This window comes from Ailuropoda melanoleuca, chromosome 6 (genome assembly GCF_002007445.2).
Source record: "Ailuropoda melanoleuca isolate Jingjing chromosome 6, ASM200744v2, whole genome shotgun sequence".
NCBI lineage: Eukaryota > Metazoa > Chordata > Mammalia > Carnivora > Ursidae > Ailuropoda > Ailuropoda melanoleuca.
Genome location: NC_048223.1, coordinates 79930181 through 79954172, shown reverse-complemented (window position 1 = coordinate 79954172; position 23992 = coordinate 79930181). Strand labels below are relative to the sequence as shown.

General features: G+C 43.7%; 1 protein-coding gene across 26 annotated transcripts in view; it reads left to right on the top strand.

Moving 5' to 3' along the window:
• KCNMA1 (potassium calcium-activated channel subfamily M alpha 1) overlaps positions 1-23992 on the top strand; it is a 712564-nt gene that overhangs the window by 598758 nt on the left and 89814 nt on the right. For 25 of the 26 annotated variants that reach the window (XM_034662731.1, XM_034662737.1, XM_034662736.1 and 22 more), the window contains one exon: positions 19598-19691. In XM_034662731.1, the coding sequence (XP_034518622.1) occupies positions 19598-19691 (94 nt within the window). Of the gene's footprint in view, positions 1-15038; positions 15126-19597; positions 19692-23992 lie in introns of all 26 variants that reach the window. The other variant, XM_019798733.2, reaches the window with a different exon arrangement.

Below are 23992 nucleotides of genomic sequence, written 5' to 3'. Positions count from 1 at the left end.
TCCCCAGCTGACCCAGCCATTCTCGTGATCCCTGTTTGGGCCCCGTGGAGTTTTCTTCAAACCGAGGGGAATTTGAAGCCTCAGCTGGGACTGGAGACCTATCAGGCTGCATCCATTATCCCCAGTCTTGGGGTCTCTTCCATCTATTTTCTTTTTCTAACCCCCATTCCTTCTTCTTCCCTCATCAGCCTCCCCATTTCCAGTAAGGCTCCCATCTTGAGTGCGTTGATGGGGACAGAGGTGGGCAGCTCCCAGCTGCTGCCGTGAATGCTCCTGGCCCAGACTGGGCAGCAGAAACCAGTGGGCACCACCAGCGGGCACATGGGACCAGCCCCGAGGGTCTCGGTCTCGGCTCAAGCTGCCCCTGGTAGCTGCAGCTAGAGCTCGTGAAAATCATTTTTCAAATCCCCATGTCTGGCAATGAGACTTTTCTCCTCCCGTCTTTCTCAGGGAGACAGCATGTCTCCTTACATCGATGGAGGAAAAAAATAATAAAGTACTTCACATCCCATTCACTGAAAATCCACTGTAGTTTCCAACCACTTATCCTACTCCAGTGGAAATACAAAACACATTTCCCGTGAAGTACTGCCACACAGAGTCTGAGGAAGTCACGTGGCGTGTCTAAGTACCATGGCACAATTTTCTTTTCCTTTTTATTTCTCTGTGCACAAGACCTTTGTGTTCGTTGTGACTGTACATTGGCCATCTGTGGCTGTAGGATTTGTACACACCATTGACCTGAAAGGGTCATGAAAATGGCACAGAAAAGCAGTAGCGTCCTGGGCTCCTGGACAGTGCTGGGGCATGCGTGCTGAGAATGCCAACTTCTGGAAGTGGAATGAGGCAGAGAGTGCCCACCCAGTCTGCTGTGTGTTGTTTCTCCTCTCTCAGGGGCTTTCTCCCAAACCAGTTTGTCAAGTTTCGTAGATAATCAGGGAATCCTCCATCCAGATATTTACTTACAAGGGTGCTCTGCTCCCCAGCCAGCCATTTTCCCGAGAGGAAACTGTGCAGAAACAAGTCCGGCATCGTCATACCCGCACATTTACAATCCCAGAGAGCATTGAAGAGATCTTTTTGTAAATAGTTAGACAGTGCCTGGTTTGGAGGGAGATTCTAGACATACCCACAGATTCTTGTTGTGGGGAGACATTCTTCTGACGTCCAGCTCAGACAAACTGGGGGAAGGGTCTGGAGACTCAGAGACATTTCTTCTCAAGAGCATCTCACTTTGAGGTCATCCACAGAAGGAGCTATCCTCCCACAAACAAGGGAAACAGCAATAGACAAACTCCCTTGACCTCTTCTGGTAAACCCGAAGGCCCCCATTCTGTCCCCTTGAGTATGACAGGGCGAATACTGCCAAGTATTCCTAGAGAAAACTCTGTGCAGGCTCCGAAGCAGATCTACCTTAGGGATGGTCAGCAGCGCTGAGAGACTTTTAAGCAAGTGAGAAAGACTGCCTCCTGGAGCTGGAGCCACACAAGAGCCACCAACAGAGCATAGAGAGGCATCTGTAGACCAGAGCGTGGGCCGTCTTCTGGGCGTGGGGCTGACTGCCTGCATTAAAGTGATCTCCACTTGGGCCAATGGCAGCTTTCTGGGCCGGAGCCTGTTGGATTGCACTCAGTCAAGAAAGGACACAGGGGCTGCCTTCCTTCCCTCCAAGGTCAGAAATGCAGCATGCTGGCATCCTTGGCCAGGCTTCCTATGTTGGCAAGAATACCTGAGTAGGAAATGGCCTGAAGGATTCCAGTTCAGTAAATATTTGATGAGTGAAAGAATGAATAAATGAAGGGATTCTCAACCATCAGTTGAAGGAATACATGGTATGCCAGAAGCAGGACTGCCCAGATCTGTGAAGTTTCCTAAAACTCTCTAAACACCTTCTAACAATGTATACACACACACACACACACACACACACACACACACACACATCCATTTATATATGATACCAGAAGATTAAAAGGGGGAAATATAGCAAGAAAATCAAGGACATAATGGATGGCTCTTGAAAATTATCAAGTAGCAGGTACAATCCATGTTCTTTGTGAAGGTTAAATATTGGGAAAGAAGATCTAGAAGCGATTAAATCAGATCCAGATTAATAAAGATCTAGACAGAATTAAATCACAGTGGGCAAAATCCTACCAAAGTGTCAAGTGAGGAGAGAGAGGGATACCACCGCATGAAGCATACGTGTGTATGTAGGGCATTCGTCCTAGAAAATCAAGGACTTGTGACATTTGCTTTTAATTAGTCTGATCATTTTCCTGCAAGTGAGGGTGGCACAAAAATGCTAATGCATTGGGTAAGGGCCAGTATGAAGACAGGTGCCGGTTTGCAGAGGTCTGTGACCATTTGCACATGGCCACATCAGCCCGCCCAAATGTGGAGAAAGATTTCAGGCCACTCATGACTATTAGGATCATTGACTCTGACTTAAAGTAGGCAGATCGAATCCAACATCACCCAAATGGCAATTCTTCCCACCTCAAGGTGTCCAAAGGCTGAGTGTGTCTCATGGCAATTTCCTATTAAGTGTCATTATTCTGTTTATTCTGCTCGAGGCAAGGAGGGGGCAGAGAGCTTTCCAGATCGCTCACAGAGCTCTCAGGCTGCACCAGGCATTCATTCTCTTACCTTTGAGTGGCTTTGAATTGCTCTCTGCATTTTGTCAAGGTTGATCTGGCCATTTCTTCAGTGCAGATGAGTAAATTTCCACATATGGCCTGTAACATCTCCAACTGAGAGAACACAGCCAGCAGGGATGCTTCAAAGCCAAAGCCCTGAACAGGTGTTGCTGGAAAAGGAGGTACGATGACCTGCAGAGAAGAGAGACCCTGTGAAAATGACCAAACAAAGCTCGCTAGGCATGCAGACGGGGTAGAAGAATGAGCTCAGGTCATGTGGCCTGGAGGTCTTGGGAGATGGACGTGAAATGTGCAAGGGGCTAGTTGCTGGAAGGGCCACGCCTTCACAGACTTCTTCAATGAAGATGAAGATGGATATCCAATAGGCAGACATCTCCTGTCTTTTCTCAGCTATCTAGTTGGGGATTCCCAAGCCATTCATCTCACTGTGCAGTGAGCTAAGTCATTCTCCTTGGCAATTAAAGCCTGAAATTCTAGGGAATCTCAGAGTAGGGAAAGGGAGGGAAGCAGGGGGTTTTGCATGTTTTCCGGGGACTTTGGAAATCATTCCTGGATCAGTCATGTTTTGATATGTTCATCAAATGGCTGCTCAGTGCATGCCAATTGCTATAATAAGAGTAATGGCTTGCACATGTATGAGTCTTTATTCTTCACCTTTCATCTAAGCAAACCCAGGATAAACATCAACCCTTACTACTGGGGGACTTTGGGCAAGCTTCTGGACTTCTCCATCCCTTAGTTTCCCCATCTGTAAAATGGAGGTAATAATGGGACGTATCTCACAGAGCACCTGTGACTTTGATCTCATCATTCCTCATCTTATTGAAACTGCCTTATGACTTTTCCATCTCTACCATGGACATGGACAGTGCATTCTTGGAAGATGGAAGGAATGCTGGAGAGCAAACAAGATGGGAACAGATGGTGGGGAGAGATGACATTTATTTCCTTTCAAATTCTATCAGAATTTCTTTTCCCGATTCTTGATCTCAACCCATCCTTGAGGTCTGGTTGGTGTTAAGACTTCACATCATCACCTTTCCTAAATTGCTTTATAAATAGTCAGGCTCTGCTTCTTGTTGATTTTCTCATTAGTGAGATTAGTGTGAGAATTGGGGCCAAATGGGGCCCAAATCCTTTACCCATGCCCTGCCTTCCTCCTAAGCTCTGGAATGTTATCAGCGTGGTAGTTTTGCTTGAGATCAAATCAGGGCAACATAGGAACTGTCATTTTTCATTTCCTGGGGCCCTTTGATCCCATTTGGGGTTTATTTGTTTCGAGTGAAAAATATGGCCCCTATTGCATACATCTATCCTGTAGAGTACTTTTTTATTTTTTTCTGTTAGAGATCAAATCAGAGTTGTAAGTTGTGTGGTCATTAGTTATCACCACCAGATTTCACAGCCTACACTTTATTTCTGTTCTTACAAAATCACCAGTCTTCTCTGCTGCATAACGATCACTCGCGGGGAAGTACATACAATATGCCTTTCGTGGGTGCTTGGGTGTTAATTTATATCACAGTTTCCTTTGCAGATATAATCAGAGTCACCTATCACATTCCTGTTTCTTCCTTTTATTGTGTTCCTTTGCTATCGCGTTTGTGTGATCTTTTTCTGAAAAATGACAGGTAGTGTTTCTCTGCTCACTGTATCAGTGACTTATATTCTCCATGACTTCTCTATTGCCATTTTAAAAATATAGCATTTTATAGATGTAATCTTAGTTATTTATAACTCAGATTTTGTTATATGAGAAAATTTCCTAAATGACACCTGGGTTTAGGTCCATTTTTTAAAGGAAGGGAAAAAATATTCACAGCAAAAATATTTTCCTCTAAATTGTAAATGAAGGAAAAGCTCTCAGTTAGTAAGATTATAATGCATTTTCCCGATTTCTTAGTACATCGAAATGCATGAACATTATTTTTATGTAAGTGATCAAGTTGTGTTGTTTAATAACACGTTGTTAGAGGAAAAAGAGCTATCCCTTTCGATTTATTTGGATATTTACTGGGTGACTTACAGTGCTTTACATATTAGAATTGGTTTGTCAACAATTAACATTCTAGGTTTTTATATAACCCATACTTCAGGTAATAGAGGATTATTAAACTGCAACCAGTGTGTTAGAAATCTGCCGACTGGTAATAAAATTCTTATGTATAACAGCAGCTGAGAAATACTGCTGTATATTTATGCATAGATTACAAGATAGATGATGACCGGCAAACCACAGAGGGGCTTGAAAGGCCAATCGACCAGCAGGTGGCGCTGCTTTTCTAGAAATGAAACCCGTTACCTGGATGTAGCCTAGGTAGCCCCCCCATACACGCTTTCTGCTTTTTCTTTTCCAGATATTCCTTTATTTCCCCAGAATGAATTTCTAAAACTGAGTTTGCGTGTTTGTTTATTGAGGAGATAAACCTCCACTAAGACAACACCTCTCCAACGCTAAGATTTCTTTAAATCCAACTAGCATGATTTAATGCTCATTTGGAACAAATCCTAGTTCGATAAATGTTATTATGTTTTTAAAAAGTAACCACTCAATGTCAGATTCTTACCTCTAAGACTGGATTACCTCCACCACCTGATTACTATGTGGCAAGTCCCCGCTTTTATTTAATACGTTTTTGAACAAATTAATTCCCTAGTCTTCATTCCACGCCAAGATAATGAGGGACATTTTATAAAGGTGGCTTAGGTACTGGATTGGAGTGCTATATAAGAATAATTTAAACATGATGCCCTTTCATCAAGAATTACTTTAGAATCCAAGTTAACCAAATAATGTTGCTTTCTCACTGGGCCGAAGCTTAATTTCTGACAATCGGGTTCAGAGGTTTTAGGTTGTTTTTTTAGAATAAAGTTGTCCACACGAAGACCGATCAGCTCGTCAGTTTGGGCATCAATGAAGCAAAACAACAAATGTACAAGGAAAACTATTTTCTTGGTTCTTTTGTCCACACACAACCTATTTTCATTTTTTTGAAAGACAAAACTATGCTATTTTTCCCTTTTTTTTTTTTTTTTAACCTACACTATTCCTTTTATACAGGGTGTTGGGATGTCCCTCCTGGACAGGAGAGGAGAGGAGACAATGGATTTATCGGGGTTAGGCATGGGAAGAATTAAAATACATCCCAGGATGACTCATTTCTTTGTTCATTGTACTCATTATTAAGTGCCACCTATCAGACTACAGAGAACTTTGAATGCAAGTATATTTTTTTGTTTTCTTTTTTAAAATTTTGAAACCATTAATTTGGGAAAGCCAATTAGTATTTTCTCTTTCTCTTTTTTAAAATAATCTCTAGCCCCCCAACCTGGGACTTCAGTTCCAGACCCCGAGACTAAGAGTCACGCGTTCCACTGACAGCCAGCTAGTTGCCCCAAGAGTTTTCTCTTTTGAGTTTATAAATCTTTTTGGCACACTGGTCTAAGGGGTGCAGGTCAAGTGTCCAGACAACATTATGTACATTCTTCTTTTATTCACTTCTATGCTTTTGACAGAGAAAATGCTGAAATGTTATTGGTTAAGTAAAACCAAGGAATATAGAGTTGAGGGAAACATGTCCTTCTCAATGAATCCACTCGAAAGCTCTAGTTTTGTTGACAATGTTTTCCGAACTGTTGACTGCAATCAATGCTCTTGTTCAAGTCAAACCCTGATGATTTTCCTCCCAGTTCCTTTTAGATGGGACAGGATCCTCTCGAATAGCTGAAGATGGGAGATACTGTGCCAGAGTAAAGGTCGGATCGACCTGGCCAGGCTCTGAGGAAGCAGCCTTGTGAGTTTCACAGGACCCCTTTCCAAGGCATTAAATAGCTTTATTTTTCTGTCAGATACACTCTCCAGAGTCAAAACGAGACCTCCAAGGGAACTGGACTCTTGCCAGGGGCCTCCTTCTCGTGTTTAGTTTCATGCACACATGTGTGTATCTTATGTTGGACCCTTCTAATTTTTAAGTGGGCAGCAAAAAAGGAGGCTGAGAGAGGGGCTTTTGATAGACCCTGCCTAGATGTAAACCACCCACTGCCCTCTCGGAGTCTGAGTATTTAAACTGAAGAAAACATAACTTCCAGAAGATTCCAATTAGCATCTAATATTCACAATTCTGTCATTTGGAATTTAAAGCCTTACGCTCTCTGTCCCTTATACCCCTAACTATATCTTCAGATAAGTCTGCCTGCTTTAGCCAAACTGATTTTCTTATAGTTCCTTAGCTTAGGACCCTCCCATCTCCTCGCCTTTGTCCAAGCTGTCCCCTCTACCAGGCACACCCTTCCCACCGGTGCTGCCACCATTGAGCTGCTTCTGGTCCTGGCTTCTGTGCCCTGAGTGTTCCAGGCCTCATGTTCGGTTTGGATGGAATGTAGCTGAACAAGGCTAACAGCTCCGTCCACCCCACCCTTGTTTCAAGTCTGACTTTTTTTCCTGATCACGCTCTATCTTCTAGCATTCATTGTACGAGGCATTTCTTCTAGCCCTCATCTGAGGTTACCATGCAGCACCTTTGTACCACTATTTCATGTAATTATATATATATATATAATGCAGTTGTCTCTCCAGCTAGACCTGAGGTTCTCTCCTGTTGTGCATCTTTAAAATGAGAAAAAAAAAAAGGCAATGCCCAGCTTCAGCCCCAACTCTCATGAGTTTTGTTGAATAGGGTCTGAGGTGGGACTCAAGCACTAGTGTTCTGTAAAGTTTTCCAGTTCATTTTGTTGAAAGGCAGGATTGAGAACCACTGAGCTAGGCCACACATTTCTTGGATCAGGAATTCTGCTTTCCTATTCTGTAGCACTTTGCGGTTGAGTCGGGTAGGAATGTTGGATCATAATTTTTGGCTGGAGAGTTTTGAGGCCTTCTGTCCATGGCTGGTTCCTGTGATATCTGTCAAGTAACAGAAGAGAGCATTAATCCCAGAACCATTGCAAATCACAGCAGAAAAGGCCTTTATACTTAATGAATGCTAATCCTCTAGGAGGGGAGGGGTCTTTCCAAGGCCATGCCTTTGATCCAAGCTGGGACAAACTTGGGCTCCTCTTTGTGCTTCTTCCCTTTGCACCATCACCTTTCTGGCAACTAGGATCTATTTCTTAGGAACCTTACCAGGGGCTCAGCACTATGAGAGATTGAGAGATGTGTAAACTACAGTAAAGGAGCTTATAAGTCTAGTTGGGGAACAGGACATATTGAAATGGAAAACAGGTTATAATGCCAAAAAATAAGGAGATGTCAGAGGGGTGTGAGATGAGAAATGCCAAGGAATTTGTAAAGAAAGGAGGGTTTCTATCTTATGAGAGTAGCCTGGGAAGGCTTCCTGGAGGAGGCAGGCTAATCTATTTCTTGAAGGATGGACAGAGTAGGTAGGTGAAAAGATGACCTGTGGGAAGGAATAGTGGAAGAGTCACTGCCCCTCTGCCCCATTGCTCTCTCCTGACCCCCACCATTGCCCACATGCATGCCCCCATCCTGTGACCTCCCACCAGAAATTCAAGGGAAAGAACCCCTTGCAACCAGACAGTGCAAATTTCCTGTAATTTAGAGGGAACAGTGGGGTTTCTCCACGTGTCCATCTGACTTTCATTTGTTATTGCTCTGAATGGTCCCAGCCTTCTCCAATTGAGGCCCATTTAAACATTTTCTGGCTTTTTTTGTTTTTATGACACTTGGCATAGCCTAATTATTTTGACCTGAGCAGTTCACTGGGGCCGTATGAAATACAGGACAAAAGTGACAGCCAAACTAAAGCAGAGGTTGGGGGGTGGGTATTGAATCTCACCCTGTCCTAGTGCACAGACAACACATCAGTTGCTCCAGGCAGAGGAGAGAGCATGAACCCATCTGAACAGAACCAAGTCAAAAGAGTGGAGTGGCCTTGTGGAGGAGGACCTGATGGCTGAGAGCTCTAATTACTTGGATTATTCAAAGCCAAGGTAATAATGATGGGTAAGATTTATCCTGAGCTTGCCAGGAATTCTTCTAAGCTCTTTTTAGATTTTCAGTCCGTTCTCACAACAACCCTATAGGGAAGGTACTCTGAGTATTCCCATTTTACAGGTGAGAAAACTGAGGTTAGGTAAGTTGCCAGTACCTGGGTTTGGACCCAGCATTGTGGCTGCAAGGCCTATGTTAGCTGTTACTCTTTCTTGCAGCTCAATATGAGTTGACATATGTAGAGGGATCTCCCATACCTTATAATCCCACTCTCAAGGATGGCACACTTGAGTGTCATTGGAGCCAGGGCCAGAGATGTAAAATAGGGATGCCTGCCCTGTGGCTGGGGTACAGCAGGCAGGACTGGGGTGTTTTACCAACTGGTGACCTTGTACCCTATGAGACACTTTACCCTCCTGGAGCAGAAGCCCAGTCTTCTGCAAGATTTTCAAACAGAAGTTAGTAATGCATGTTTTTATGGACAAGCTGCAGACTTAAAGATTGTCCTACACACAAAATCCCGTGGAGCAGCAGAGTGGTGCCAAGCAGAGCATGTCCGGACAGTATTTGGTCCTCAGGCTGTCAGCATGTGGTCCCTGATTATCTCCCTTAACCCCCCAGGATCCCCAAATCCAGTGTCCACATGTGATAACAGAAGATCTTGTGACATTGAGGTGTTGAGTAATTTGTCTGAGGTCAGAGCTCTAACAAGGGTCAGAGGTGGGACTTAGTAGGCAGGTGGCCCGACTAGAAACTTGTATCCTTGTGCTACTCTCATGAGCAGAAGTCCGACAGCAATTGGTCATGATTAGAAGTCACAGACCTGGGTCCTGGCTCTGGGTCTGCATATTACTGTAGCCTTGAGCCCAAAAGAGTGAGACCCCTTCCAACCCTGTCCTGCATTCTATACCTTGTTCTCTGTTGACCAGAAAGGGGCCTACCATGCAAAAGCATTTTAGAATGTTGCACAGGATATGTCTGAGGTTAAATTATAGGAGTATGCAGATAATGGCTTTATAGTTCAAGAGCCTCTTTAGAAGGTGACTGTGCCCGTAAGAAATATACTAAATGCTGTGTTTAGTGTAAAATCACAATCCAGACTGGTCCTTACCTCCCAAGGTTAAAAACATACAGTATTTCTAAAGTGTTCTGGCAGAACATTCTTCATCGGGCCATGGAGCGTACCTAGCTTGCACTAAAAACCCATGCATTTTACCTTTATCTGAGTTTCAGAGAAAGTATCAGTGCAACTATCTGGAATACATATTAGAATTCTAGGTGGCTCTTGACACAGCCGGCTCAATGGAAGCTACAGTGTTTATGGATGAACCAGTAATATTAATGATATTAATCATCATGACGGTCCTTTTACCTGTATAACATCTTATGGTTTAGGAAACAATTTCATATACCCACGGTTAGACACTAGGCTGGTCTTCATATAGAATTATTGGGGCAAACATTAATTTTTAAAATGTAAACACTGAAGTGAAAATGGAAATGAAATGTGGACATTTGCTGCCAGTCATATTTGCTTGAAGCTGTTTCGGGGGAGGAAAAACAAAAAGAGAAGGAAGGTAACATCTGAATCAAAACATATAAGCAAATAAAAACTTTTACCCCAAAGTGAAAATGTAAATCAACATTGTATTAACCAGGAGAATTTGATGTGAAGTGTGAAATTAAGTCCAAGAGAGACCTGACCCCTTCTCTCTGTTCTGTTTCTCACCCCAGGCAGGTGGCAAATCTCAGATTCCTGAGGCAGCACGATCTTTTCTCCACTCCTTGGATGTCTGACAATTTGTAAATCCACAAGGAAACCTTTCTTGCAAGGGTCTTCCTTAACAATCTCATGCAAACAGCATGAAGTGATCAAAAGAATACCTCTTGTTTTATATTTGCCTTGCCCACTTCTGAACAAGGGAGTGTATAGACACGCATGCAGATACGAGCTAAGCTAATGTCCTTGTAACGACAGGCAGGGTGGCAGAACCAGCAGGTTCTTGAGAACACTCTGGAGAAATGGGCAGGGCACGGCCAGGGCTTGAGTAAGAAGAGTGAAGCCCTTGCCTTGGGCTCCAAATTTAAGGGGGCACCAAAAACCTCAGCAGTCAAGATAAGAGAGAGTTTCATGCAAAATTTTTGAAAATCAAAATGCAAAAAAAAAAAAAAATCCACAATGAATAAAATGTCAGAATTTTAAATAAAGACCGGACAAATAGCAGTTTTAATGCTGGTGTTTACATACCGAATAAGCACAACAAAAAACTGGCAGCACTTTCCATGTGCCAGGAGCTGTGTTCAGTAGTACGCAGTCATTTACTCTTGGTACATTTCAGAGGAACCTGATTTATCCGACGGTAAATCCAAATCTATTTGATAATAAACCATATTAGAGGAAGAGTTCCTTTACAGGCTTCATAAACTCCATTACAGTCCATTTTGTCTCTGTTAAACATACGAGTTGAAAATTACAATCCCTTTATTCACTATGATCATTTTAGACACACAGCTCAAAAAGATCGGCATTAACTTTAAAAAAAATGTATTAGCGTGCTGTATCTACGAAGTGCTATTGTTTTCCGGGCTCTAGCTGATGATTTTATTAAGTATACTGAAGGAGGGGAAAAAAATCAAAGATAATTATAAATTTATAAATACATAATTCATCAGCATAAAGTGATTTTTAATGGGATGGATGCAGAATTATCTCTTTCCTCATGAAAATAACAGAGATGTGCTGATTAAGCCCCTAATCTACTCTATGTGAAATTCTAACCAAACTGATGGGGCGCATTTTCTTTTCCGAGACTACCTTCGATAAGAAATGCATTACAAACTCATCAGTTTGGCTTCCTGTTAACAAAGAGACAGCAGCCGTCTGGATCATTCTAGATTCACGGTGAAACTGCCACACCATGTATCCTCCAACTAGAGCCGTGCAAGTTTGACAAGGGGCAGATGAATCCGGGAGTTATTGCGCAGGGGTTTAAATCTATGCGGCAGCTGACGGTTGAAATAATCATCTATATATCGCTCTGAGCTAGCTGGGGAAAGGTTGAAGCTGTATATTTTCCACATATCTAGTCTAACGGTTAATCTGTTGTCTTGTGCGGGCTCTCTCAGGGTGGACTTGCGGCACATGCTGACAGCTTCAAGAAATTGCTCGTGGTAGACGTGGTTTGCCTTGATTCTGAAAGTGCGGGGTAGATGAATCTGACTTCCCTTGAGTTGGAAGATGGGAAACTCACCTGACTGGTTTCCCCAAATGCCAGGGGACCTGCGGGACCCCTAGCGGGTTGGATAGTTGCATAGCTAAGCTACCTCTACCCCTCCCAACTTCCCCAAATCTGTGCACTTGACGTGGGCTCCACGTGTGTTCCTTTTGTTGTTTCCCCGTCTTGGCAGATTGGGAAGAACATTGTCCTTTTCAAAATCTGAATGGCTAGAAAAATATGAGAAGATAAATGAGAGCAGAGATCAGCAAATTTTTTCTATCAAGGGCCAGCTAGTGAATATCTCATGCTTTGCAGGCCACTAGGTCTCAACAGCAATGACTCAACTCTGTTGTACAGTGAAAACGGCCATAGACAATAGGTAAATGAACAACTGTGGCCATGTTCCAATAAAACTTTATTTATAGCCATCGGAATTTGAGTTTCCTATCATTTTAATGTGTTACGAAATATTATTCTTAGATTTTTTTCACCCAACCATTTAAAAATGTAAAAACAGTTTTAGCTTATGGAGTATACAAAAACATGTTCCAGACTGTGGTTTGCTGACCCTGGAACTTGAGAAATATAAGGAGAAAGAAAGCAGCTCTTGGTACCAGGGACTTGGCAAGTCCCCAAATCCATACTCTGAAACTCATCCCCCACAAACAGGTATTGCACATGCCAGGGCTACAAAAAAGAGTCAGATACACTTTTTGGCTTCAAAGCTGTTAGTATTTCATTGGTATGAGAGTAAGAAACAGGGAGGGTAGGAAAGGAAAGTTGAGAAGGGGCTGTTTTGTTGGACTTCTGTATTTTTCCCCCAGTTTGATTCAAAGTAAAAGTTATCTTCCATCTCCTACTGCCTTCCCAATCTCCAAACTCCATAGCAATAATTCAAGGATATTCTTGCCTTTCTCATGTTAGTCATGTATTTGCTCTTAGAATTCCATTGTTTATCTTTGCGTCTCATCTCTGAGAAGCTAGTATCTAGTCTTTGCTTGAGACTTTTCTTTGCCCTTGAGATGATAGAAACAATCTGTTCTAAGAAAAAAAGAGCTAAAGGCAACCAGATCTCCAAAAGGAATTTTCTACCTAATACCGAGCAGAGCATTGGGCAAGTTATTACAGCAGGTCAAGTTTTTAGCGAAGATATATGAGCTGAGATTCTAGATACAGGGGACCTTGATGAATGTTGGACTCCTACCAGGATGCATATAGAACGTGGGCTTACGGTTTGAGATGGGGCGTGGCGTGGGTTCCATAGGTAACATCTAATCCACCCTGTTTGATTTCAGAGGATCCATTAGGCCTGCAGTGTTTCTGTAGAGAACATTGCAACCCAGGTCATGTGGGTTCTGTTAGTATATTTATATAGTATTTTTTCTCTCTCCCATGTAGAAGCTGAATTCTTTCATTACTCTGTGTTGATGGACTCAAACTTACACAATTCAGGTTTCCCAGGCAGTGAATAGAGCCATAAATACACCCTGTGATTAACTTGTACATAACCTATTGTTCCTTAAAGTCTCCCTCCCCATCCTCCTATTAGCTCTACAAAAGCCAGAAATGAAAAAGCTGCAACAAACCTCCCCTCCCTGCCCCGTCAGCCTACCTGGGGGCAGTTGCCCCTGTGCCCGAGATCCGGCCCACAGGGCCACTTACAGATACCTTCCATCCTCCTGTTACATAATGGCAGGCTGCTGTTATTTTCAACCCCATCCTCTAGGTGTTCCAAATAAATATATTTCCTATTTCTCAGCTGGAAGTTATGAAATTGCTTTTGAGAAGCAGCATTCTTCATCTTTTCAGTATCTGTGTATTAATATTCTCCATGATCTTTCAAAAATAGGTTTATTGGTTGGTCTTATCAATAACACTGCAAAGTGTTCACCAATCTGCTGGGGGATGTATGTGATCCCAAGGTTTTCAGACCAGAAGCTCTCATTTCAAGGATATCACCCACTTTAACTCCCCCATGTTCTGATGTTGAGCCAGCCGCTCATGACCCTGTAGGCATAACTTGGCTCCGATGCCTGCCTCACTGTGTCCTTGCCTCCTTAGCTGCTCAGCCTTGCTCACGGGCACACGTCATGTCCCACTTATGGGATTCATCCTGAACCAACAGTCAGGTGCTCCTTTATAATAATTATAAAACCAAACTCACAGTATGGATTATTCATCTGGCATGTGTTGTTCTTGTTGTTGTTTTCCTTCATTGCTTCTGGAAGCATCTGCACCTTCTCACCCATGCGGTTCGTATGACAGGCACCTAGGGTTCTGATAGTCTATGATGACAAGACAGGAGATGTCCCTCCAGAAAGTGGGCACCATTCTGTGCTCCCGTCCAGGGACTGCTCTTCTGTGGCTACATTATAAGACCTTGAGAGTTCAGAAAGCCCAGATTTTCTGGTGAACGTCTTAGGTTTTCCATCATATTAGAGAGAGAGGTTGGGCCAGCTTGGGAGTTTTGTCCATTGTGAATTGCATATTGGGAAAAGACTGTATTACTATGATTTACATGATTTTTCTTGGGGAGAAAGTCTGGTAAACCCACAGAAAATAGGAAGCACACTGATATCCTTAGCCTGGCAACCTCACTCTCTCTTCTTACCCTCAGTTTGGGTAAAACAAGATTCTCATCCCAAACGATGGGAAACACGCACCCACTTTTCTTTTTTATCACTCATGATACAAGGAGACGCTATACCTCCTTCCTTCTTAGGAGTGGCAGACCCATGGCTTTTAACACAAGTTAGGCGGCAATCACAACCAAGCTGACAAAGCCTGCTGTTTGAGATGAAAATGTTACTTTAACATTGAGGATTGATGACTTGGAATATAATGATTATTCAGTAGGATGCATTCTAGCAGACTTCAGGAAATAATGGATCTGGTCTTGCTGCTAAACTGAGTTTTGGTGTCTGTGTATGTCATAGGGAGAAGGGTACTCTGTAGGTTTTTGGAAATTATTGCACAAACAAGATTGTTTTCTGACATATTATCCCTTCTGACATTGATGACAAAAACACAGCAAAAAGAATTTCAAGAAACCATCAGGGTAAAAGAAAACCACAGTTGAGCTGTGAGGAAGAAACTCCCCTTTTCATGTAAAGCTATAATTCTATTCGATGATAAAACTCATTTGGAACTTCCCTAATGAAAAATTTCGCCGAGGATTCATTTCCATTTTCTTTTCTCGTTATTGTTTGGCAGTCAAGGTTGCAGCTAGATCGCGCTATCCCAAAGGCCCATTTGAGTTCAAGGACACAACTCACAATCCTCGGCTTGTGGCCGAGCCAGGTGAAGGAGTTCGGGAGCCTGCCCCTCTTTTAACAACCGCACCCTTCAGCATTCTATCTTAACATGCTGAGCTCGGTTGAAGAAGACAGATGTACTGTTGTCGATTTCAGCATGCATTCAGCTTCTTGGGCAGCAAAATACCAAAGAGAAAAGCCATAGCAAACAAGAAATAACAATTAAAATGACCCTGCCTCCAACCCAGCAGCTTGCTCAAGACTTTCGTCGGAAGCCCTGTTAGCTAGATGCCTTTGCGTTCAAGCCACTTTGCATGCTGCTCACTCTGAATGATTCCAGTGTGAATATGACATTACTAATGACCTGCTAAGTGTGTGCAGATGTGGGTTTCTCCAGATGTGGTGATTCATAACATAATGGAGATAGCCGGTTGACTCATGTTTATGGGTTGTTTGCCTTTTATTGCATTTCCGAGGTTATTTGCTTTGAACTGTTTTTTAACTCCACAGCCAACAAATTCACCTTTAAGTGTCAAAGGGCGTCATCCCCCCAAACCCTGTGGAGGAAATGGGGAAGAGGGAATGTGCCCCAGGCTGGACCTGAGCGCTGCGTCCATCACATGTCAGCACTGGGCTCCTTGGAAAAGCTGAAAGTTGGAATCCTTGCCCCATTTTATGCAAAAGGCCCAGAAAGAGGCATTGGTAACACTGACATGGTGTTTGCAAGCAGGCGAGGCCAATAAAGAGAGGGATTTCTTTTTTTAAAAAAATCCAGTGAAATATATTATCATCTTGAAATAAGCCCAGAGCTCTGGCCAGTGTTTCTGGAGGATGTTGCCTTGCTTTTGCCTGAAAACAGAATGCCGATGAAAAGTCGAGTAAAATGTTGTTACAGATGTTCGACTCTGCATTAAGGCTGTTGGAATTACCACCACATCTTAAATCAATTCCCAGAACATTGTCTGGAGGTTATGTCATTGAAATAATGAATCCTCTTTAGTCAAGTATAAGCAAACATGTTAAAACATCATTGTAACTTTAAATTAAACTCTAGCGCAAACCAAGGGATCTGAAGCCTCATTAGACTTGCCTGACATTTTTCTAGCACTGAGTCTTCCCCAACTGTAAAACTGTTAGATTCAGAGCCTATTAGACAAGTGAGCGCTGGGAAGTTACAACAGCACATTAAGTGTTATACTTAGGGATGTGCAAAAACAAGCCCTTGAATTTTATGAGTACTTGGAGACTGGATGGAGTTCAGCTCCTATAAAAATTCCACATTGGATTCCTGGACTTGTTTGTGTTTTAAAGAAGCCGGTAAGTCAGGTTCCTTTCAAAGATCGTACCTTCACGTGCTTCCACAAGATGATGCGAGTGAAAATGCTGGAGATGGGGGTATATTGTAATTAGCCAAAAAGCAGGCTAAGTAGGAGCCCGTAAATGTGTGTTGGCATGAGGTAGTGGCCAATTACCTCAATACATTTGTCTTTCATGAAAGTAAGTAAATTTCAGTCTCCCTTTTAATTCAATTTTTATTCCTTTCATGTAGTCACAGAAGCCATGAAATGAAAATTATATTTTATAGCTTAACTAAAAGTTTTTCTAGATTTGCTTTCCTTAAATATACAGAAATTGATAGAATCCATATAAAGGATAATAATTAAATATGGTTTATAACCTACTTATGAGAAAGAAGTTATCACTGCTTCTCTCGTGGGATCTAAGCCATATGTAATGGTCTCCATTACACAACGTTCATATATTTAAGCTGAAGACACCCCCCCCCCATTTCTTCAGGGAACAGATCTGCATTTCCAGGCCTGTGAGTGCAGGAGGAAACCTTTGAACATGAGTTTCATTTAAGAGAACAAATCCCGGTTTAAATGCAGTATGATTATGATGGATGATCTTTCTGAGTTGCAATGAAAATAAATAGTTTCCTTGCATGGAAGGAGGCATAACTTTAGCACTAGAACAAAGTGTCTCCCTGGAGCTGGGTAACAGGTATTAACTTACACGTCTTCCATGTGAAGATCACTGCAGGTAAACAAACAGTGACAAGGGGCAAGGATAATGAGCACTTAGCCAAGGAGAGTTATTTATTATAGGTCCAGTGCAAATGAGGAGACAATAGTTAAGCAAAAGAAACCAACAGAACTGCCCATGAGTGGGACTTCCGTTCAGGACCTTACTAAAATGGACTCACTGAATAAATTGGACAAAACCATGGCAACATCTGGTGGCCTTGAATAAAGCTAGTCATAGTAGCCTAGGTTGGGTAAAAGACGTTTCTGGGTATGTCACTCTAACCACAAGGAAGCCCGTGTGACAGAGAAGAGAACTTTCACCCCAACTAGACCCACTTACGTGCATACACGTTATCCAATCTGTCGTGTGCCTCAACTAATCTAGGTCACCCTAAGCACAGTACAGCAATTGCAAGTGGTCCATATTAAAAGGTGAACTTGTATTAAGGGTGGAATCAATGCAAGACTTTCTACCCTGTCCTTACATTGGGAAAATGCAAAAGTATACTTATACACACACCTCTCTCTCTCTTTCTCTCTCTCTCTGTCTTTCTCTCTCTCCCTTTCTCTTTCACTCACTGCCTTTCTACCCCATTATTAACCTGGGATGCTGGCCCCCTATCCTGTGAAAGGAAGATGAATTCAGGTCAAGCTCAGAGTGCCTGTTTGCTTGCCGAGAGATGCATATCAACTCTAAGTGATTTTTTTCAATACCATTTATGTGGCTTGTATTTATTTCCTTTAATCTTTTAAGTGCTGTTTAGTCTCTGTGTGATTTGCTGTGGATGCTCATTTCTGATAAGATGCGATATCCTCCCAGCCACATAGTTCCTGCCTGGAGCCCTAAGTGACTGATAGGGTCGCAGCCTGAGCCTGGCCCTCAGGGGGGATGGGGCAGGGGAGCAGCTGGTGGAGTGAGTGGGCTGTGGCCATTTGTAGGTGCTTTCTTGCCTTCATTGCTTCTGGAATCCCTCTCACCTCAAACTGCATTCTTGTTCCCTTTCCATGTGTCAGCCAGAATATAGACAACCTCAGACTAACAGTGGAATAGGGGGATGTACCAAGTGGGGTACTTTGAGGCAGGTTTGGAAGATAGTCGGATTATCAGAATCCCTTGGAACCATGTATCGTAACATACTAAATTTATTTAGGGCTTTCGGGGAAGTACCATATAATGCATGTCCTGATATGGGTCTTCCTGGGAAATGTCAAGTAGCTGCGATGGCATTCCCCGCCTCCCCCTCTAAGACTTACACCATTAACATATGTCAAGCTTCTTTTGATATCATCACTGCTAATATTTCTCTTCTTAGCTTTAAGGTGACTGCCGTGCATTCCGGGTTTCAAGGGTGCTTCCTCCCAGTCTGTGTTGCAGTCAACTCTAAGAATCCAAGGATCCTATATTTTTCCTTCTTGACATTACAGCTTTAGCCTGAATTGTGGGGGTGGGGAGAGGAGGGCTAGAATTTTGCCGCTGATGCCCTTGGGTGACAGGCTGGGTGCGCATCTGCTAGTTACGAAGCAGCTCTCTTAAAAGGAAGCATGATGCAAGCTAATACATCTATAAAGCTTATTAGTGGGTGTCTTTGGGCAACAGCAGTAGAGTGTGCTGTGCTGTTTGTGAGCGAAACTTCACGTTGCTTAGCCATCTGTGTGGTTTAGACGTTCGGAAAACAGCCTTTGGTTTCCAACGCCCTCTGCTGCCCATCATCAGAGATATCACTCAGTGGCAACCTCCTCCTTCGTTTGGGTGCTCTTCTCTGGCCTGGTTCTCCACCCTCACAGCCCCGTCTTAATGAGTGGAGAAAGGATCCCATGTGCATGCCCCCCGCATGCTCTCCCTCTAGGGAGCTGCAGGGACCAGAGCTGAGATGGGCTAGGGACCCTTGAGCCATCAGGCACCAATGTTCCCAGTCCTGACCGATTGAAACATTGGCTGCCAAGGCCTCAGATCCTTGCCTCTCTCCAAGGCTCTTCCTCTGGCATGCAGGGATTAGGCACCAGCTAAACTGGTTCCTTTGTACGATCAGCTGACTGGCAGCTCTTCTGCTGCTGTTTCCCATACGACTTTACTTCTGATTGTGGTTTGGAAAAACCCATTCTATTACTCAGCAAAGTAACTAAAATTAACTCTAAGAATAATGATTGAGTGTTCCTATATATACATATATATATATATATATATATGTATATTTTTTATATACAGATAAATCATGATTTCTTTTCTTTCTTGTGGCAGGGCGCTTACAAACTGGTGTAGTCTGTTTCAAGTGCATGTTCAAAAGCTGGAGTGCTAAGAGGTGATGAGTTCACCTTTTCTAAGCAGGCCTCTTTGACTAACATATTTGGTCTTTGTCACTGGGTCCTAAAAGACAGCCATGAGTTCCTAGTGAGTGACTGAGCCGTGAGTGTGTGTCCTTTGATATCTTGCCTGTATCTCTCAGTCTGCCCTCAAACTGTTCATAATCTCATGAGCTGCCTGTCTTTCCAGTTGAAGATGAACAGCCATCAACACTGTCCCCCAAAAAAAAGCAGCGGAACGGAGGCATGCGGAACTCACCGAGCTCCTCGCCCAAGCTGATGAGGTAAGAAGAGGGGCCGCGCGGGCCACGGGCCATGGGCCACGCGGGGCGCCCCCCCCAGGTCCTGTCCTGTCCTGTCCTGTCCTCTCCTCTCCTCTCCTCTCCTCTCCTCCCCTCCCCTCCCCTCCCCTGCCCTCCCCGCCGCCCTGTCCAGGTCCAGAGCCTCCCCTCCCCTAGCAAGCACAAGGCGGGGGAGGGGACCGATCGTTAGGTGGCTTCTTAAAGGCTGGAGTATTTATTCTGTCAGCTTGTCAGCAGTTAATGATAGAGCTGAAAAAATTCTGTCATGAAAAACAGTTTGAAAAGCTGTTTGAAAAATACATAGGCTTTAAAGTCTTAGCTGTCACCATGTCCTGTCTATGTGTAGTTCCTAAACAGCAGTGGCACTAATGACGACGGCAACCAATCAGAGGGACGCGTGTGGTTAGTTTGCCTCGGGCGAGTCTCTTTCTGCTGGAGTCCCTCCGAGGACTGTTTTCTGTACTTAAGGCCATATGTGAGATGTATCATCACAATCAAAAATGAACCTGAAGATTACCTTCCTTTTATCCTGTCGATTGAAATCAAATTTCTGTTAATTGATTTTGACTGATAAAAAAGTCTAATAATCTGTGGACTTGCCAAAGCAAAGTTCAAAAGTAATCCAGTTCTGCGCAGGCTAAAAGCAATATTAATTATGAAATACAGCGTGTGTACTCTCCCTCTCTCTGTCTCTCCTTCCTTCCCTCTTTCCTTCCCTCCTTGCCTCCCTCCTGCCTCCTTCCCTTCCTCTTCCCCTCACTTTTCCCTCTTACCCCTTCCCTCCTTCCTTCCTTTCTTTCCTTCCTTCCTTCTTTCTACCTTGACTATGGCTTCCTCTTGGAAATGGCAAATGAAACCAAATTTCAACAGAGTTCTGCAGGTTTCTCTTCTGGGCCTCTTCATCTTGCGTTTCCCTGGTTGTTTTTGATTCATCTGCCAATCCCAGTGCTTATTTCCTCTAACATCCTAACTCTCTAGCTCCTCAGTGATGAAACAGGAGTGACCCTGAATGAGCACTGCCATGGAAACACCTGCCATCTTGATGCTTGATGTTTCTTTCTTCTTTTCTTTTCTTTTCTTTCTTTTCTTTTCTTTTCTTTTCTTTTCTTTTTTCTTTTCTTTTCTTTTCTTTTCTTTTCTTTTCTTTTCTTTTTTTTTCTTTTCTTTTTTTGACATTGGCTGCTCTCCTCCCTTTGATTACTGAAATAAAATTATGGCCATTTCTCCCTGTTCTTCCCTCTCTCCATACATTCACATCTCCCTGGCCCTCCACGGCCACCCTTCTAGGACGCAGATGGGGTGATCCCTCTCCCTGCAGTCGAGGACACAGGTTCCCATGGAGGGTTCCCCCAGCCCCATGTCCTTTTCCGTTATGATCACCTCTTCCTGTTAGACGTTTCCTTTTTTTTTTTGTTTTTGATGCTTTTTTATTATATTATGTTAGTCACCATACAGTACATCCCTGGTTTCTGATGTAAAGTTCCATGATTCATTAGTTTGCATATAACACCCGGTGCACCATGCAATACGTGCCATCCTTACTACCCATCACCGGTCTATCCCATTCCCCCACCCCCCTCCCCTCTGAAGTCTTCAGTTTGTTTCTCAGAGTCCATAGTCTCTCATGCTTCATTTCCCCTTCAGATTACCCCCCCTTTCTTTATCCCTTTCTTCCCCTACTGATCTTTCTAGACGTTTCCTGAACAGTGCTCTGCCTGCCCCTTCGCTCAGTCTTGCTGGGGTGTTGCTGATTTACATGCTTGTTTACAGTTTATGAGGAGGAATAAAATGCAGCAACTGCCAAGCTTCTCATTTTTATGATGCCAGTTGTCGTGCTAGCATTCATTTCCTATTTACTCACCTTTAGGTAATCGCCTTATCTAATGCTAATAGTTTTATCCATTTAAAGTAGAGAAAAGCCCAGGCACTTTCTTTTGCCTAAATTTAGAGAAGCAAATAAATAAATAAATAAAGAGAAGTCTGAAAAATCTGAAACCTTTGGAGCCAAATTCCCTGTCCCTGTTTGCTATGTAAAGTATGGCTCATTTCTTTGATCTTGAGTAATAATAATTCTGAGGCGTTATACTGTTTTCATATGCTTCAAAGCTGTGTCAAAGTTTTGCTGCTTAAGGGTACTTCTTTATTCTGTTGGCTCTTGGGTACCAAGATGACAGGTCTTCTGTACGTGTTGGAAGCTTTTTTAAGTCGTAGCCTTCAGCAAAACATCAAATTACCAAATCCAGGGTAACATACTTCTACACAAATGCCTTTCCTGTAGATATATTATACCATATATATTAAATACTTTAGTGTTACACGCTACATTTTATGTGCAATAGAAAGTGATGGTTTGAGGTAGCCTTGGGGGGACTTTTTTTCCACAAGCAGAAAAAGCTAGTGTATACCGTATCAAGCATGGTTTTTACAGGACTTTCTGCCCGAAGGCCTTTGTAAATAAGTAATGATCAACAGATTGGCTGTGGGTTTTTGAAAAGCATGCCTATGTCAGTTTGCATGATGGGGGAGAATTTTCAAAGTGGGTCTTGCTTTCATTGCCTGTTGGAGAGGGGCTGAGGGAGCAGTCATCCCGGGCTGGAGCTGTCTGCTCCGTGGTACATCAGAATTGCTAAACGTGGGTCAGGCAGTGAGCTGAAGCTTGCCGAGCTACAGAACTTGGGCATCTGGTAGTTGGCGTCTTTGGGCTGCTCTTCGGCCACAGTTACTGCTTTACCCCACCTGCCCACAGCGATCTCGACTGCAGCTCGGTGGGCGCGGGTGGGCCCATGACAAGTCAGAGGGTCTTCGATGCTCCTCCTTCACTGTGACCTTCCATGCCCCAGGTGCTCGGCATCGTCTTCCGCCGAGGAAGCAAAGACAGGGTACTGAGCCCACCATTTCCCTTCACTTCCAGCATGTGAGTGAAGAACCCAGGGGCAGTTTCCTTTGGTTTGAATGTCTGGCACGGACAGGGAGGCAGCCAGGACCTAATTTTGTTATGCCTCTCTTGTTGATTGAGAAGAAAGAGAAGGGCTCATGTGGTCTCTTGAGGCTTCTCCAGGTCACCCCACCTCTTCCAATATTCCCTTTCGACTCTGCAGAAAATAGGACTCTCAGGTCCTATTTCTTCTGACCTGAAAAATCCATAAAGGAAGCTAATGACTTATCTGAAGTGGGTTTTTCGACATGAGTTTGTGGCTTTGCTTGTTTGAGCAGAATCAATCATTCTGAATGTGGAAAGGTTTTAGTGGCCTATGGACAGTGATAGGAATAGCTCCAAGAGAAACCTGAGAGCCCAGGACGGGCTAGGATAGGCTTTAATTTACCGCTGTGGCTTCGGCAAATAAAACCGGCTCCTGCTCCAGGGGTTCCTGCAAGCCACCTGCAAGCCACCTGCCAGCGTGAAGTGCTGCCGGGACTGCACTAATGGTCTTGGTCTCCCCTTTGTTCTGGGATCAGACTCACCCCGGTTTTTCAATGTCACTTAGCTCTCTGCACCACCATTAGGTGAACAGCCTCGTTTGGTGTGTCTGGATCCTCACGCACTAGGTTTTTTAGTCGCCTGACAGAAGACAGCTCTCGCAGCCCGACTGAGCCGAGTGGCAGGCGTCTGTGCTCCAAGCCAGCGAGTCCTGTGTCAGAACAGATAACCTTTGGCTTCCCAAACCCCCCCCAGGAGAAGTAGGCCACGGAGTTTCCCAGATTCTTGTTATTTGCCTTCCTTGTCGATCTTTTAACATGGAATGATCTAAGGAACCTCTCTTTGCTTCCCTTTCAAGTCACCAAGAGCCCATGGCCCCCTGCTTCCCTCTAGTGAGTCTGTGCCTTGGGAGGGTGGCTGTGTTTTCCTTCCATCGCAAGGCTGTAGAAGGCAAGAACATTGTCTCTGGATAACCAGGTCGAGTGTTCCTAATCCGGGGGTCTCACACACCAAATGAAAGCTCTCTAGAAAGTCTCTCTGGGGGAAAAAAAGCACACTAGGCACCATTTTGACTACAACTGAAGCAGATTCATGGATTCCCTGCACCCCGCCCAGCTTACAATTGTATTCCGTTCTTTCCACGGCCACCTTCAAGGAGCTGTAGTCACAAACGCTGGCGGATACTAAGAATATTTCTCCAGCGGGTAGACAGTAGAGAGTAAATGTCTGGACTCTCACACTGCGGCCTCAAATGGGATCCAAAAAGGCTGTGCATTTCAGCTGCCTGTTTTGATTCCTCTTCTCAGACTAATTCTCATTTAGCAAACGCTTTTTGAAAGCCTACTGTATTTGGGGTTGTAGAAAG